General features: G+C 46.1%; 1 protein-coding gene across 12 annotated transcripts in view; it reads left to right on the plus strand.

Annotated features, from left to right (window-relative positions):
* FBRSL1 (fibrosin like 1) overlaps window positions 1–15,894 on the plus strand; it is a 370,905-nt gene that overhangs the window by 75,962 nt on the left and 279,049 nt on the right. For all 12 annotated transcript variants that reach the window (XM_018076290.2, XM_018076280.2, XM_018076286.2 and 9 more), the window contains exon 2: window positions 9,820–9,921. In XM_018076290.2, the coding sequence (XP_017931779.1) occupies window positions 9,820–9,921 (102 nt within the window). The remainder of the gene's footprint in view (window positions 1–9,819; window positions 9,922–15,894) is intronic.

Here is a 15,894-nt window from a genome sequence, read left to right on the forward strand (position 1 = left end):
AATTCAGGACAGCTTGTCCAAGTTTGCCCCCCAGGTTGGACTGTGGCATGTCAGTTCAGCAGAGCTGTGCCTTGCTGTGGTGCTGGGGAGGCTTTGCACAATCATTGCTGTTGATGGGACTGTTGAATAACTGCAAACCTTATTTAAATCCTTGTACCTTCTGTAGCAAACATTAATGGTTATTTATTGATGCTACTTTTTGAGAACTCAGCTGATATGTTCCCCACTTAAAACACGCTTTATTGATATTTATATAGTGCTAATTTTTATCAGAATGTCTTGCAGTATTGAGTGCATGAAGAATCCTAAATCTGTCATATTTATCCAGTTTCCTTTTCAACCAGGCTTACCAAAGAAATGAAACCAGGAGTATTCAAGAAGATTAGTTTTCCAGAAAACCTTGCTGAAATAGTTCAATTCAGTCACTTGAATCCAATTCTGGGTTTTTTTCCTTCTCCTGCTCAAGCCTGGTGTCACAGCAATGTGCCTATAGCTGCCCAGCCAGCTTTAGTGGCTCCTTTGAAATATGTCTCCAACACTTGTCTTTTTTCTGTTTTCTCACTGGCTATTCCAAGATTGGTTGAAACATCTGTGTGATGTGATCTCCCATCCTATAGCTTGTGCAACAGTCTGGACTTTGTTTCTAGCAAATGTTGTCTGATATCTTCCTTTAGCTATCAGAAGACTGAGTCTGTTTTCTTCTCAAGGTTGAAGCAGAACTGCACTGAATGTTTTGCCTGTCTGACATAATTAGTAATGTGTTTACCTTGTTTTTTGGGATCTTCTTTTACTAAAATCATTTTTGAAGGTTATCATCACCTTTTGTATTCAAATCAAACCCCTTGATTTTGGTGAGTAGTGTTACCAGAAGAGAAATACTGTGATATACAGAGATATTCTTCTTGGCTGAATTTCCTAATATATTTTGAAACATCTCCTGCAGCTTTGGACAATTTAATATGTATATTAAATCTGCCTTTGCTTTGAACATCACAGCTGTTGATATTAGCCTTTAATAGACGGTATCTGTGTGCGTGGATGGCAGCAGTGTTAAAGCTGTCAGTTCTGATTGCCTCCTACATGGTGTTTAAAAGCATTGTGTAAGCTCAGCCTAATTTAGTCCATTGGCTCCAGCTGAAAGCAGCTCTCTCCTTGCTGAGTGGTTGCTCAGTCAATCACACCTCCATCCTGCTTCCCTTGCAGGGATCCCTTCACTGTGGTCCCCTGCACCGGTGTTGGTGACACTTGATGTGTCTGTTCTGAGCTCATTCTGATGATCTGTTCTGAGCTGATCTTCAGTGTATCCATTTCTTTCCCATCGCCAAAAAACGTGCCAAACCAACTTCCCATTTGATGCATATTGGATGGCATTTTATAAATGAGAACCACAGGTTCAAATCATCTTTATGTGAAACTTGAAGTCACAGATCTTATTTTATAAGAGGCTCTGAGGCTTTCAGCTCTCTCATGGAGTATTTGTTGGATGCTACTCCTCGATACCTGTCACCTCACCATGGTCTTCACCACAGGCTGCAGGGAACCTCTGCTCCAGCACCTGGAGCACCTTCTCCTTCTCCTCCTTCTTCACTGACCTTGATGTCTGCAGGGCTGTTTCTCTCACATATTCTCACCCCTCTCCAGCTGCAATTGTTCCTGTGCAGCAACTTTTTCCCTTTCTTAACCAAGTTATTCCAGAGGTGCTGCCACTGTCATTGATGGGCTCGGCTTTGGCCAGCAGCAGATCCGTCTGGGAGCCAGCTGGCATTGGCTGCATTGGACACAGGGGGAGCTTCTGGCAGCTTCTCACAGAAGCCACCCTGCTACCCAAACCTTGCCACGCAAGCCCAGTACCTTCCCCCTCTGTTGCCTTGCCTGCCTCTCCATCCAGCCCCCAGGGCTCAGAGGTGCCGTCTGCCTACCCTGTTGTGGAAGGCAGGATTTAGTTAAATTGGCTGGGAATGCTCTTTCCCCTTCAGCAGTCCCAGTCCCACTCCTGCACACACGTTCTCGCTGCAGCCCAGGCAGGGCTGCGCTGACACAGTTTATCACTGACGTATGTCAAACCCAGATTTCCCCAGCTGTCTGCTGCCATCTGCCAAGTGCGGCTGGGGGCATGCAGAGTGCAGTTTGCTATGCAGGCCTGATGGCAGCTGTAAAATCGAGCAGTTTTGCCTGCTTAAGCACCAGCTTTTTTCCAAAATAAGCATTAGCTCTCGCGTCTCAGCGAGGCTCCTGATCCCGGGAGCGCGGGCCGTGCGGGGAGCGGTGCCGGCTCTGCTCCGCAGCCGGGGCCACCTGCCAGCCCAGGAGCTGTGAAAAATCATTGCAGCGGTTCCAGGGCTGCAGAAAAGCCAGCCCTGCTGCTCCATACAGCCCCTCGGTGCTGGGCACTGGGGGAAAGGCTTCCCCAAGCCCTGAGGGCACTGGCCGGCCCTTTTGGACTGCGCCTCTCAACATCCCTGAGATCAAACTCCCTCATTAGAAGCAGCACCAGACCTGCAGAAGTGTCTCTTGGGGAGCTGAAGCTGAGCTCAGTGCAGGATGTTGCCCTGGCTATCACAGCACCACGCAACAGTCCTTCCAAAACCTGCAAATGTAGCTGCCCATACCATTGGGGTTCGTTTGGTCTCAGAAACGGGAGGTGACCCTCATGTTTAGTTGCAAGATTTAAGATGCAAAGTTAGGTTGTTGGTGAATAGTCAGTTTTGCTCCAGTAGCTGAGAAACTATCATTAGCTTTTAAATATTTTGATTCTTCACTGATGATACTTTTTATTACAGTGAGTTGTTGTACTTGCCTTGCTGTAGCATCTGACTTGGACAGTCTGAGCACAGGAATCCTTTGCTATTATTAATTCAAACTCTCTGCATCCCAGGGAGAGGTCAAAATTAACCACTGTGTTACAGACTGCTCGACTGGCATACTGAAGTAACTTAGGCAGAGGAAACTGGTAAGCCAGGGTTGGACACCAGAAGTCTGCCTAGCAGGTGAATGTATAAACAGCAACGTTGGAAAAGTCATGGAACTTTCTGAGTGAATGCTGAAAAAAAGTAGTTTTCCCTCAGTATCATAACACTGCTGCTGTTTTCTTCTTCATCACAGTGAGTAAAAACGGACATGTCATATTTAAAATGACTTATGGCCAAGATAGCCCATCACAGCCTCCACAACAGCACCACCCAATTAGAAAAACTACTCTAATCCAACCTGATGCTACTGTCATTTTTTAAAATGAGTCCTACTTCAATCATAAAATACTTGGACCATAGCATTGCTTTCTACGCCATATGTCCTTATTTAGAGGGGGAAAAAAATGATTGCACCCTTAATTCAATGGAAACGTTTCCCTCTGAGCCAGAGCTCAATAAAATGTATCAAAAAAAATTGTGGAAAAGGGCAAGCAAAGAAAATCAAATTGCAGCGTGTGAAACGATTTAAGGAGGGACCTGGGGAATACATAATCTCCAAACTGCCAAGTTAGAGCAAGTATAAAATATACAAACAAGCCTGATATTTTTCCCAGTTGATCTCATTATGAGGTATGCTTGGGATAGATAAATTTTGTTAGAATGCATTAAGGCTGGATTTTCAAGGAAACAAATCAGAAGTAATGTGTTTAGCTGATTCCACCTTGTTTTGATACATGGGTCTTTTCAGGTTTAAAGAAGTACATTTTTAAAGCCAAATGGTTTGTTTTGCTTCAAGCATTAAAACCAGAGGCAACTGGGTGACTTTTTTCCCCCCTTCTGGAAAACAGACGTTTATAATTTCGGCGTGGTCTTTAATCATTGGGGTAGAGCTCTGTGCAGTATGTTTGACTGCCACTTATTGTTGCCTGCTTAAAGCTCCACTGAACTAGTCTGGAATGCAATCCCTTAACAGACTGTTTCGTCCACAAATAGTACTTTTTCCAAGTCTCCAATATATTTTAATTAAATTGTCCATTTGTATTTATTAAGGCAGTTCACTGGCTTGTGCTGCAGAAAGTTGCTACCACTGATAGTCTATCAGAGAAACATGAGCTTATCTGGGAGTTGATAATAAAATGCAAGCATATGTTAGCAAAAAAAGTCTTCACAAAATACTGTTGAAGCATAATTTTCTTGTTTGCTGGGAAGGAGGCAGGCCGTACAATTAGCTTTGATAAGTTTTTGGAACAGTTGCCCTTAACAACTCTTGTAGCCATGTGAAATCGTGGGCTGTGTTGGAAGGAAATGTTACCCGCAGAAAATTTTTCTTCCTTAGATTGACCCTGTAGAAAACAGTTGGAAAAGGGTCCTTTGGCAGAGCAGATGATAAAGTCATTACACGCTGATGAGATGTAAAGTGGTGTTCAGCAGCATTAGTTTAGATAGATGAGCATGATAAGGTTGATTCATCCCTGTCGCTGGTGATCTGAAAGCTTGGACCCAAACTCTGAGACTTGGATGCCTCTCAGCTGTGCCCACTTATCTCCAAGTGGCTTCTGCCAAAATAGATTTGCCATGAAGTCAGTAAAATCCCAAATCCAGAGATTGTGTTTGGTCTGTCCTTTCTCTCGAGACAAATGAAAATTGATCTTCAAAAGCTTTGAAAAGGAATTACAGTTCTTTCTCAGAAGTTAACGTGTTCCTGAAAGGAGATAGCTTGGCTCAGTGCTGCGTGGAGCTCTGTGCCCCATCTGATCTGGAAGGGCTGCTTTCTTTTCATGGAGCCATTCCTGGCTCCAAAGTGTAGCACAAAGCAGGTGGGTGCCATTCCTGCTGGTGCCTGTCCACTGGCAGAGGTGAGAGGATTTGTGGATTAATAGACCCATCTGAGCTACCAGAACAGGCATCTCAGAGATGAATATTTCAATTATGTCTCTCCCTGAGGCTGCTGCTTTCTGTCTTTCCTTCAGAACAGCACAGAGGGAGGTTGCTGGGAATTTCTTTTCCCACCCCGTGCGTATGCAAGACCCGCTTTGTATAAAACAGACACAAACCCAAGCCAACAGCAAGGGGTTTAAAATGAGACCGCTGCGACTTTAAGAGCGAGGGAAAAAAAAAAAACCAACCCTGTTAAGGAAGGAAAATAAAAATCCCACAGCCTGTTGTAGCAGCTGTAGCTTCAGATCGTGTGGAAAATGAAGGCAGATGATTCAATTTGGCCTGTGCCCCGAGTACATTTCCAAATGCTTCTGTGTGTGCGCAAGATAATGAACAAATATATTGAGATGGCACAAGATCAGTCCGAGTTTGCCGCCGCGCAAGGCGTGGAGCTCCCAGTAGGAGCGCGCGAGCTGTGCTGGGTTAATGGGGGTGAGGGTCGGGCAGCCCAGCACCTTTCAGAACAACTTAAGAAAAGAATTTGTCTCCTCTTGCCCCGGGCTCCCCGTGGCACTCAAATGGAGCTTGTGATAAATCGAAGTGTATTTATTAATAATGAGCAGGGGCGGCGTGCCCGCGATGGGAAAATAGGTGCGGCGAATAAAAACGTGCCTTCCTCTGACATGGGAAGAGCTTAAGTAAATGGAGAGCAGGCTGATCTATTATGATTAAAAAGCAGGGGCTGAGAGCCAGCGTAGAGGTAATGAAAAAGCCCTTTTAGGGGGAAGCAAGATCCATTCTGCCCATTCACATATTCCCTCCACCCCTGCTCCACGGGCAAAAATGGGGAGGGGGAAGTTGGATGGGAGAGATGGAAAGGCAGCAGCATTCCAGGATAGCAGAACTGGTCTTTAATGAGAGCTGGAGTTATTACCAGGATGAGTTATGATATTTAATCATGCTACATGATGTCCAACAGCGCAAGGTTCATAATTCTTGGCTCTGAACGTGGCGTGGGACTGTCCATGAGCACCTGCAGCATTCAGATTGATCCTGGCCTTACAAACCCTCTGTGCCTTGCCCCCAGTCCTTCCCCACTGAGCCAGCCCTGTCTGCAGTGCTGGCCCGCTCCCACGGAGCTGGAAACTCTCTTCCACTTTCTCAAACAAAGATCTGTCATTCCTGGTAAAAGCTGGATTGTAGCTGTTGCAGAGAGCCAGGATTGCCTGCTGCCAGCTTTCTTCTGCAGTGTGTGGTGGGTCAGGGGTGTTATTTATCTTGTGGGAGACTGCATTGGTCTGGTTTTTAAGCAGCCTTGGGTTTAATTAATGCTCTTGGAGAATTCCCTTAACTTCAGTGATGAAATAGGCTCTGCTTGAGTAAAACTTCAGCACCTATTCAATGTTTCAATGCATATATATGGACATGAATGTCTTGCTGCCTTAGTGTTTGGATGAAGACAGGATTTGGCCTTTGGAAGAGATAAATTATCAGTAATTGTCTCCTTGTGCCTTTTTTATTTTGTTCCAGCTTAGCTTTCCTGAAGTGACTCAGAAGTCTGCCTGGATTTACAAACAGATCCCCTCCCACCCCCAGCCCTCAGGACACAAGTCTAAAGAGCACCTTTCCAAGCCCCTCTTTGCTGAGCTTTGGGCATTGGACTATTTTGAGACATTGTCCAGGTTGGGAAGGCAGCTTCTCCCAGGTGGCCCTGTGTTTCCATAGGATATTTGGCTCCTCTGCCTGAGGTGTTTAACCCTGGGGGTGGGTGTTGCAGTAATGCCTGTGTCTCTGTCTCTGTGAGTGTGTGCTAGGAGAGGATTATGTTTTGTGTATGAACTTGGGGAGTTGGTTGTGCTGAGGCAGCTGTGGCATCCCTGGGCTGGGAGCAGGGCTGGGAACCCACCTCGCCCCTGGCTCACAGAGCCACTGCAGTCTCTGAAACACTAATGACCTTTTCCAAGGGAGAGGAATACTAGTTTTTGTAGTAAAACTCAATCAGGGAACGTGGTTAGGAAGAATTTCTGGAACTCAAGCAAGAACACCCACAGAAAATCACTAGAAATCAAGCAGCAGAGTCAGTGGCAGCTTTGGGAAAGAAGCTTTTGTCCAGTTCGCTCATACCCGGGTCTGCTGAGAGTGCCCCTGAAACCAATGCATCCATTTAGCAGAACAACTTGTCCTCCTCGTTGGGTCCTGCATGCGGCTCATTAGGGTAATTACTGATGAATTAAGGCAGCTTGGCTGAGTGCTGGGGCTGCGGGTGTGCGGGCTCCCCTGCTGGCAGGCAGCAGGTGTAAATGAACAAGATCTGTCAAAAAGGCTGATGACCCTCTTAATTCACAGCAGCAAACTGGGGACAGAGGTAGTGCAGCAAGTTTAATAATTGATATTTACTTGGAAAGGTTAATGGCAGCAGTGATGCTTCTAATTTGCTTGCCCGTGCAAGACCTTGTCAGGTCAAATTGTCTCAATTTGTTACTGTGGGTGTAGGTGTAGTTTTCCTTTAATGAAATTTGGAGAAAAGAAACAGGTGGTGTTTGGAGCTGACTGTAACTCAAGAAAAACAGCAAAAGGTTCGAGTCTGGTAACAGGTTGGGTGAGTCTTTGCTAACTTTAAACAGCTGGCAGTTTAGTCCTTTTGAATTAATTCTGGTGACCATTTGCGCTCGGGAAGGTGAAAGGATTTGGAATGGTGTAATTTATTTTTCCTTTAATTTGCAACCGTCTAGGAGTTGTTTAGGTCAGAAGTGTAATAATCTTGACAGGCTTTGATGTGTTCCTAGGTGGGAGGGTTAAGGTTATGGATCAGAAATCAGAAAGCCACAGAATTCAATAGGATTTCTGCACTGTATTAGGGAAATTGTAATTCTGTTCTGTAATGGTTAAGTGGTTCCTGTTTGAGGCAGAAACTAAGCACCTGCTGCCTGGAAGCATTGAGATTGGCAGGTCAGATCCTTTACAGCCAAGAGTTTCAGAAGAGCTGGCTGATGGCTGGGAACCAGTGGAGTTGGGTTTTGATGAAGTGTAGGAAGACCCAGATGACAGAAGAAAGCTGGTGTGCCAGTGTTTTTGAAAGGCTGTAATTAAGGGGATATTACCACTTGTCTTATTGGCTTGGCGTCAATCCTAGGCGAGATAATGGGGTAGCTGAAGTAATAATTGGTTAATAAAGACCTAAAAAAGAATAAAGTAAGTGAATGACAATAATTTTATACTTAGGGGAAAAAAAAATCTCACCAAATTTCCTTAATTATATGTGGAATTAAAAATTTGATGGATAATGGCCAATATTGATGTAGCCTGGTTAGATTTCTGTGTTTGACGTTGTTGACCTATTTATTAAGGAAACAGGCAGCACGGACTGAACACGGTGCATTTCGAGTGGGTTATTTCCTGCAGAGAAACGTGTGGTGCTGGTGGTTGCAAATGGAGACTCAGTGCTGACTGGAAACACTTCCAGCAGCTCGCGGGAGGGTTCAGCTCTCATTGCTGTGCTGTTGGAACATTTTGATGTAGGAGCAAAGATGAAATAGTGGTCTTGATAAAAGTTTGCAGCTGGGCAGCGAACTGGGCACTGTGCTGGGAGTGGTGGTTGTGTGGTGGGGTGACCATGAGCAAATGTTTGCTTCTAGGGCTTTGATGTATCTGAGTCTAAAAGTCTTATCCTGTGGAGGAAAGTGAATTGGTGAGGTGTAAAGTGGCAGAAAGGCATGCAGAGTAAGGACTTCAATCAGCAATTTGCTGTTGCTTGGACATGAGCACAGTACTTTCCCTGTCTTCTGCTGCCCAAGCCTATACAGGGCTGTGTACTCTGGATGAGTAGTGAAGTTCACTCTCCATATAGTGCCCTGAACATTGTATTCAAATATGAAGAGGCTGTGGGGCACTTGGCTGGCAGTGCTGCTGAACATCCATGGCAGTGCAGGGATCAGTGTGCTCCCGGGGCTCAGGTTGCAGTGCCCGTGTTGTGGCAGTGTGCCCAGCCAGCCTGGTGCCTTGTGCCACAGGGGCAGGGCTGGGGGGGTTATACCAGCACCACGAGCAAGCCCTGCTGGCCACTGACACTGCCAGGAAATGGGACAGAAAGAAACAAAGGGATTTTATTACCATTAAACATACCAATTTGTACAAGCCGACATTTTAAATAGTGTAATTTAAATGGAACCAAACTGATATGAATAGAACCTATTAATAAATTAAACACTTCTTTCCACCCAATATTTCACAAGGGAATTAGCAGAATAATTTGTTAGTAAATGAGCCCAGGAATGAAGCTGTGAATGACATCTATCCTACCCCTCTCCTCCCCCTGTAACACTCTTTGCAGATGTAAGCGGGAGGTTGCTGTGATTTCAAACATTGCCTCTCTCACTTCAATCCAAAAACGAGTTCAACTTCAGGTGAAGGAAGTAGGATGATGTAGCAGTTAGAGAACAAGCCTTGGCTGTTAGAGTTAATCCTGCATTAGTTCGAATTCCGTGTGGTATCCCAAGCAAGTTGTTTCAGGCTGGTGTCTCTCGCTGGCTGCTGTGCCAGTCCCAACCTCTTGGTGCAGTCACTGGGGTGGCCCCAGGGCACATCTGTGGGCTGGGGAGCAGTGACCCGGCTGTGGGGTCAGCAGTGACCCGGCTGTGGGGTCAGCAGTGACCTGGCTGTGGGGTCAGCAGTGGCCCAGCAGCAAGAGGCACCAGTTGGAACCCCAGTGTCACAGCCACGGAGTGCTGGGAGCAGAGGGACGGGGTTTGTTCGTCCGCTCCCCTCTCACCTCAGCCCAAGGACTTTGGCACAGCCTTGCCCACCTCCAGGAGTGCCAAAAGCACCACTTCCCTCACATGTTAGTGGAAAGGAATATGGACACACGTGGTCAAGCACAGCTGCAGAGAAGCCCCGTGCATTCACAGGCATCCTCTCCTCTGTGCCGTGGGCGTAGGAGTGAAACTTTGACTAAACTGCTCTCGGCGACCTCGGGAACAGGTGGCAGAGCAGTGCTTGAAAATCTCCTTTTTCCCCCTCCTTCTTCTCCCTCTAGATGAAGGTCCCTACAAGCAGAAGTGGCAGAAATAGCGAGGAAGACAGCATCAGGGAGGCCACAAGCTCTCAGCGGAGCAGCTCAAGGGACCGTCTCAGTGATGTAAGTACCATTCAGGAGAAAGCATCGCTTCATTGCAGCAATTCCCGCTGCTGACATGGCTTTTCATAAATCTTGCTGAACAAATGTTGGCATCCAGAGGTCACTGTGTAATAACTTTTTTTTATGTCATGATTGAGTGTTACGGCATAAGTGGTTGAGCTGCCTTGCAAACACTATAATCATGGTGCAAATAATATGATAAGCGAAAGATCAGAGATGGGAAAACAAAATGGAATTGTTATTCCTCGGGGAAGAGTGGCTTGATGTTTTGTTTTGTTTTCCTAAAGAAGTTGTGTTAAAAAGCTTTTTGCAGTATCTTTGGGTTTAGCTGCTGCACGTAATCACATAGTTTGGGTGCAAAGTCAGTTCATCTAATTTTATGCTTCCTGCCTCCGAGATATGAGAGGTTTTTTTGGGGGAAAGCTGTCTTTCTCTCAGGAAATTCGATGGTACGTTGAGTGAAATGTTATGATAAAACAAAAGCAAACGGTGCCCTAGTGTGTAAACACACAAATGGGCTTTTGAGTCACCAAGAAATCAATGGCAGTGCTGGGATAATTTTATATGAAGGCTTTTTGTGTTAGCAATTAGCATTTCGCCTTCATTAAAACATGATTTTTTACTAATTAGGACCTTTCCCGTTAGGAGAGATTTAAATGAAGAACAATAATCAAACGCTGGCACGAGCATGTCTGAAATATTAAATTTGCCATTTCAATGGCAAGCCACAGAAATCCCAGAGCGAGTGGTTTTCATGTTGAGTTCTATTAATGTAAAATATGCTTCATAACTAAAACCTGTCACAGAAAACGGCTCACACCAGCTAAATTCAATTGGACAGTTAATTTAGCTTTAAAATTGAAAACACTACCTCCGCTTCAGGATGCAAAGGGGAGAGGGGGAAAGCCTTTGATAAGTGTAATGTATTTGCTATTAAGGCTTTCAGAGCCCATTCTACGGGAGGAAAAGGGAGAAAAAGGGGAAAAAATGGCTCCCACAAATGTGTTTAAAAGCTGAAAGTATTTATTAAAAATGTCAGCAGAAAAGTGCTTTTGGCAGATTAAAGCGGGATTCGGCTTGACAGCTCTGACAGGGAAATGTGATGGGGGAAAATTCTCTCTACATGTTTGGAGTGTGAATGGGGCGCTGTAAACAGCCGACACGGTGGGAGGAAGAGAAAAATAACATGTCCTGTGATCGGCTTCCAGGACTGGGAACCCACGCGCCGGGGTGGGGGCATGGCAGCCGGGGGGGACCCGGGGACAAACCCCCTCTGCCTGCGGGGCGTCTCTGGCCGGGCTGTGGGTCCATAATGATCGTCATTTTATATCTGCATACAGTGGTGTGATTCTCTCCTTCCCTCCCCTGGGTGCTCCCAGTGGGTGTGTGAGCAGGGGCTCCTGGCAGCGTGGCTGTGCTGTGACCAGTGGGTGTGTGAGCAGGGGCTCCTGGCAGTGTGGCTGTGCTGTGACATGGGGCCACAGGGAAGGAATGACACGTTCCCACGTGGCGATTAGCACAGGTCAAAGCGTTAAGTGGTCTTGGAGACTTCCCTTGTTAAGCCAATGCACTCCTGTTTTTTTCTCCTCCTTTCCCTTTGCCCCCCAAAGTTGGAGGCTGGGCCTGTAGGAATTGAGTCTGAGGGCTTAATTCCTACAAAATCTTCAAAGCCTGTTCAGCAGCCAGTGCAGTCCAGGGGGGAATAGGCACTCTGTTCTTTTTTAGTCAGCGGGGACAGTTGGGCAGTGCCTGGAGGCCGGGGGCACACTTCAGGGCTTCACTGAAGCTGCTCTCCTGACCTGGTGACCCATTGCAAATGAGGATTTTTCAAATTAGTAATTAAACAGTTTGAAAAGTAAGGTTCACGAATCACAGAATGCTCTTCGTTCATTATTCAATGAGTGCAATTTAGCTTTAATTACGTATAAAGCTGCCTTGCGTACTGGTACATGTTCTGTAGCCTGTTTAGCGACTGTCTGAAAGCCTTAGAAGGTCCCACGGGTGCAATCAGATGGTTTTCCCCATTTCTGTGCAAAGGGATAAGGCAGCAGACTTGTTGTCTTGTAGAGAGGGAGCAGGGGAAGGCAGAGAAGATGATGACGTTGTCCTGAGTGCCGATTCCTGCAGGATTTCTGTCCAGCCGTGCCTGGTCCCTGTTGGCCCTGGAGCTGTAAGTCCCAGCACGCTGTTTATATAGCTGGGGTGCCACTGGACTGGCACAACTCCTTACATGTGGCACTGAGGATCAGAAAGCCACAGGGCAGTGAAGACAAAAAGGGGAGACAGGGACAGTGTTTCCTTGTGGTTAGTGGTTCCAAACGGGGCTCCAGCACATGGCAGTGTCCCTGCAGATGGATGCTCTGCAGCAGGAGGCACCTGGGCTGTTTCTCACTCTCCTGCTGTTCCTTGGTGCATTTGGCCTGGTTTTTTATGCTGCCTTTCTCTCCCGTCTCTTTCCCCATTAACTTGGGTGAACAAAGGGGTAAATGAGGCAGGAGGTGGCAGGTTTGGCTGCTGGGTGGTAGCACACAGCAGGTGTGGTGGGAATGTGTGTGTGTGCAAGTGTCACCTACAGCATTCAGCGTTGCCACCTCAGGAGTGTGGGAGTCCTCCCTCCGGCTCCACTGTCCTTCCCCGTTCCAAAGGCTCCATCCCGAGCAGCTCAGCTCCCCTCTGCTGTTTGTTCCTCAGGTGACTCGTTCAGTGGGATGCCAGCAAGTTGTTCTTTATTTACATTAGTGCATGTCATTAGTCTCTAATGGACCGTGAAGTCAAGAGGTGGCCTGGTCTGTCGTGAAATAATTGCACTCCAAAGAAAACTGAAGCAGAGGATTGGTTCTGTTGTGCACACACAAACAGCCCTCAGTCTGTCCACCACAAACCCCAGAGCATCCTGCTGCTCCTTTGCCACAAGTGAAACTTCTGTGGGGAGAGAATGATACAATTTCATACTAAGACAGTAATTGTCTGGCTCATGTAGTAAGTCTTTCCAGACATTACACTGAGTGCCATTTATTATGGGTCATTGGGGGAAAAAAGCGCTTATTATGATCTAGTGAAATCATCTCTGGCTGCAGAGGTTTGATTTGTTGAGGCTGGGCTCTTCTTTGGGATGATGAAACTTCAGAGCAGGAAAACAGTGAAGTTTTAGCTCAGGTTTTATGGTGTGGAGAGGGGACGGGAACCTGCCACTTGTTTATGTTCCCAGTGTTGATATAAAATTCCCTTAAAAACTACTATAAAGCTGACATCCCTTTTACACATGTACTCTCAACCAACACAGAGTCAACAGCCTTCTTCCAAAATGGGGTTTTCCTCTGCTGTCTTTCATAGTGAGGTAATTGGAAGTTGCCAGAGAATTAAGAGCTGGATAAGCCATATTGCTATTTTGTTGTGTTGACCCAAGTAAAAGTGGAAGGCTTGGGCATTTTGTTTTGGGTTTTCCCCATGTCCCATAATTGTCCTAATCTTTTCTGATGTCCTGAACAGTCCAAAAATCCACACAGAGCCTTGTATAATGGCTTGAAAAAAAGGTTTTTATCTTTTTCTTGACCCATCAGCTTAAGAACTGCCTGCTTTTTAATGGATTTTCTCCCTCACTAAATTGAATGGATCGTCCCTCATTATCATTTAAATAGAAGCCTCACTCCCTGTGAACATGGAAAATTTGAATGTGGTAGTAGAGCTGTGATAATTTGAAATATTCGGAAGGTGGGGGCAAGGAGGGGGAACAGGCGGCAGAGTGCAGAATTGCTGAATGTAATTGTCATGGATTCTCAATTTTGTTGCCACAAGATGGGAAAATAGACTAATAATTGTCTTCCAACCCTAGTAGAATAGTTGCCCTAGTTAGCTGAAGCTAACACTCTAATTGTCATGGGGGCACAGAGATGAATGAGGATGTATGCAGGGCACAGCCAGGGCTAAATTGAGTGATATACTAAGGCAAAGAGCAAATTGGCAATTATTGGCCCAGCTGAAAAGGTTGGCAGGTGTGCTGCTTTCTCACGAGCCCTTAGGGGGAAATTGGAAATATAAAATATCGACCATAAATACTGGCTGATTAGGAAATATGTTGCAAGAGGTGCTGGCCACTTAAGAGTCAAAACTCTCCTTTTCAAGGGATTGGCTTCAGCTGTGCATAAAACCAGCAAGCGCTGCTACTAAGTTGTTCAGAGCCTTTACCTCTCATCCCCCAGGCTATCTTTTCTAATTTTCCATCATCCTATCCTCATATGTTTGTTTGTTTTTCTTTAAACATAATAAACGAAAAGCGGTCTTTTAGGAAATGCAGAGATCTTCCTCTCTCTAAATGTTCTTTGATAAGCGTTTAGCATATTGTATAGGCTAGATATAAAATTCTCTCTCGGGTAGATGAATACAAAATAACTTCTGTGATTTCTGATTCAGGCAGTTCCCTGTGATCTGCTTTTCTTTGTGTGCCATCACAGGCACTGTCTCCCCCCTTCCCTCCTGCTTTCCCTGCCACGCTTCCCCTCCTGGGGCACGGGGATTAGAGCAGCAGCAGGGTACGAAGCTGCAGGTCCCTTCCCTGTGCCTCAGGCTGAAGTACCTTGCCAGAAGCACAATCAAATGAGCCCCTGAAGTGAGAGTTGGGCCACAGTCACTCCACAGCTCCGTGTTTATCCACTTTGTGAACTCTGGTGCGTGTGCAGTGCCTGCTCTTGGCTCCGGGCAGGGTGGCAGTGCCACAGCAGAGCTTGGCGTGTCTCAGGTCGGGAGGGTCTCAGTGCCACGATCAGGGATGTTACTGAGTGGATTGAAGGAGGTTTTTGGAAAGCCTGGGGTAGCAACATGTGGGCTGCAAACTCTTTGTGGCACGTGGTGTGCATCGTTCCCCGTGTGTAACGCTGGAATCTGACCCACAGTTGGAAGAGTGGAATAAGAGCATCAAAGAGCTTAGCAAAACAGAGGTAGCAACAGGATAGTTCTAAGACCCCCTCCTCAAAACATGAGTCTTGGGAAACTGGTTTGAATATACACAGAAGGATCGTGACAACTTGCAAGTCACATTCTTCTGGAGGCAGAAGTTCCCGTCCCATCAGCGTTCTGTCTGCTTTTATCTTGAGTGGCCCTCAAAATACCAAATGCTTGCATGAAAACTGCTGCTGCAGAAATGACAAGCTAAGTTGTAATGACTTGTATGAAGTTTCAGGTAGTGAAACATAGCTGGGAAGGAAGAAGGTCTGGAGAAGGCTTTGGTAAGTTGGCAGAGGGTGATGGTTGGAATGGGAGCAGCACTCATGTAGCTTCTCTGTGTTTCAGGAGGGTGAGGTCTTTTTATGTTGATCCTGGCTGACTGTACCCAGTTCTTTGTTCCTGGTCAGTGACCATTTTTCCTTCTGCTGTCTGTGACCATCTGCTGTAGGTATCCAAGTGTCTTGGTTGGAAGCTGTTCTGTAGCTTATCAAGCCACTTACAGATGTTCAGACCTCGTGTAGTTGGATATCTTACTGAACTGGTTTTGCAGTGTTTCTAAGCATAACCCTCTTTGTTTAGCCAACATAATAAAGTAAGTGAATTAAGAAAGGAACACATTCAAGTTTTGCACGACATCCAAATCATTCATCATGTGTTGTGGTTATCTTGTCAGGTCTGGGTTTCTAATCTCAGTGAACATCAGATGCACTGTGTGACCTTTGCCAAGTCGATTGAACTCATTGTATCAGCAGACAGGAGTGTGGCTATGGAAATTAATTGCATTAAGAGACTCTGTGTTAAGGTCTGGGATATCTTCTGCCCTTAGCCCTTTTTGCCCTCCTCCCCACTTACTCCTGCCATTCCAAGACATTTGAGTTTTATAAGGGACTTGCTTGGAAAGGAAATACAAGACTTCTCTGGTGTTCAAAGCTGAACCCATATTCTGTTGTTGACTGAGTGGAGGGTAAACACCCACACTTCCACGTGCCTCAGTCCTCCCTGGCTGCAGGGTTGGGGTCACCAAGGAAGAGT

This window comes from Manacus vitellinus, unplaced genomic scaffold (genome assembly GCF_001715985.3).
Source record: "Manacus vitellinus isolate BGI_N305 unplaced genomic scaffold, ASM171598v3 scaffold_31_pilon, whole genome shotgun sequence".
NCBI classification, from domain to species: Eukaryota; Metazoa; Chordata; class Aves; order Passeriformes; family Pipridae; genus Manacus; species Manacus vitellinus.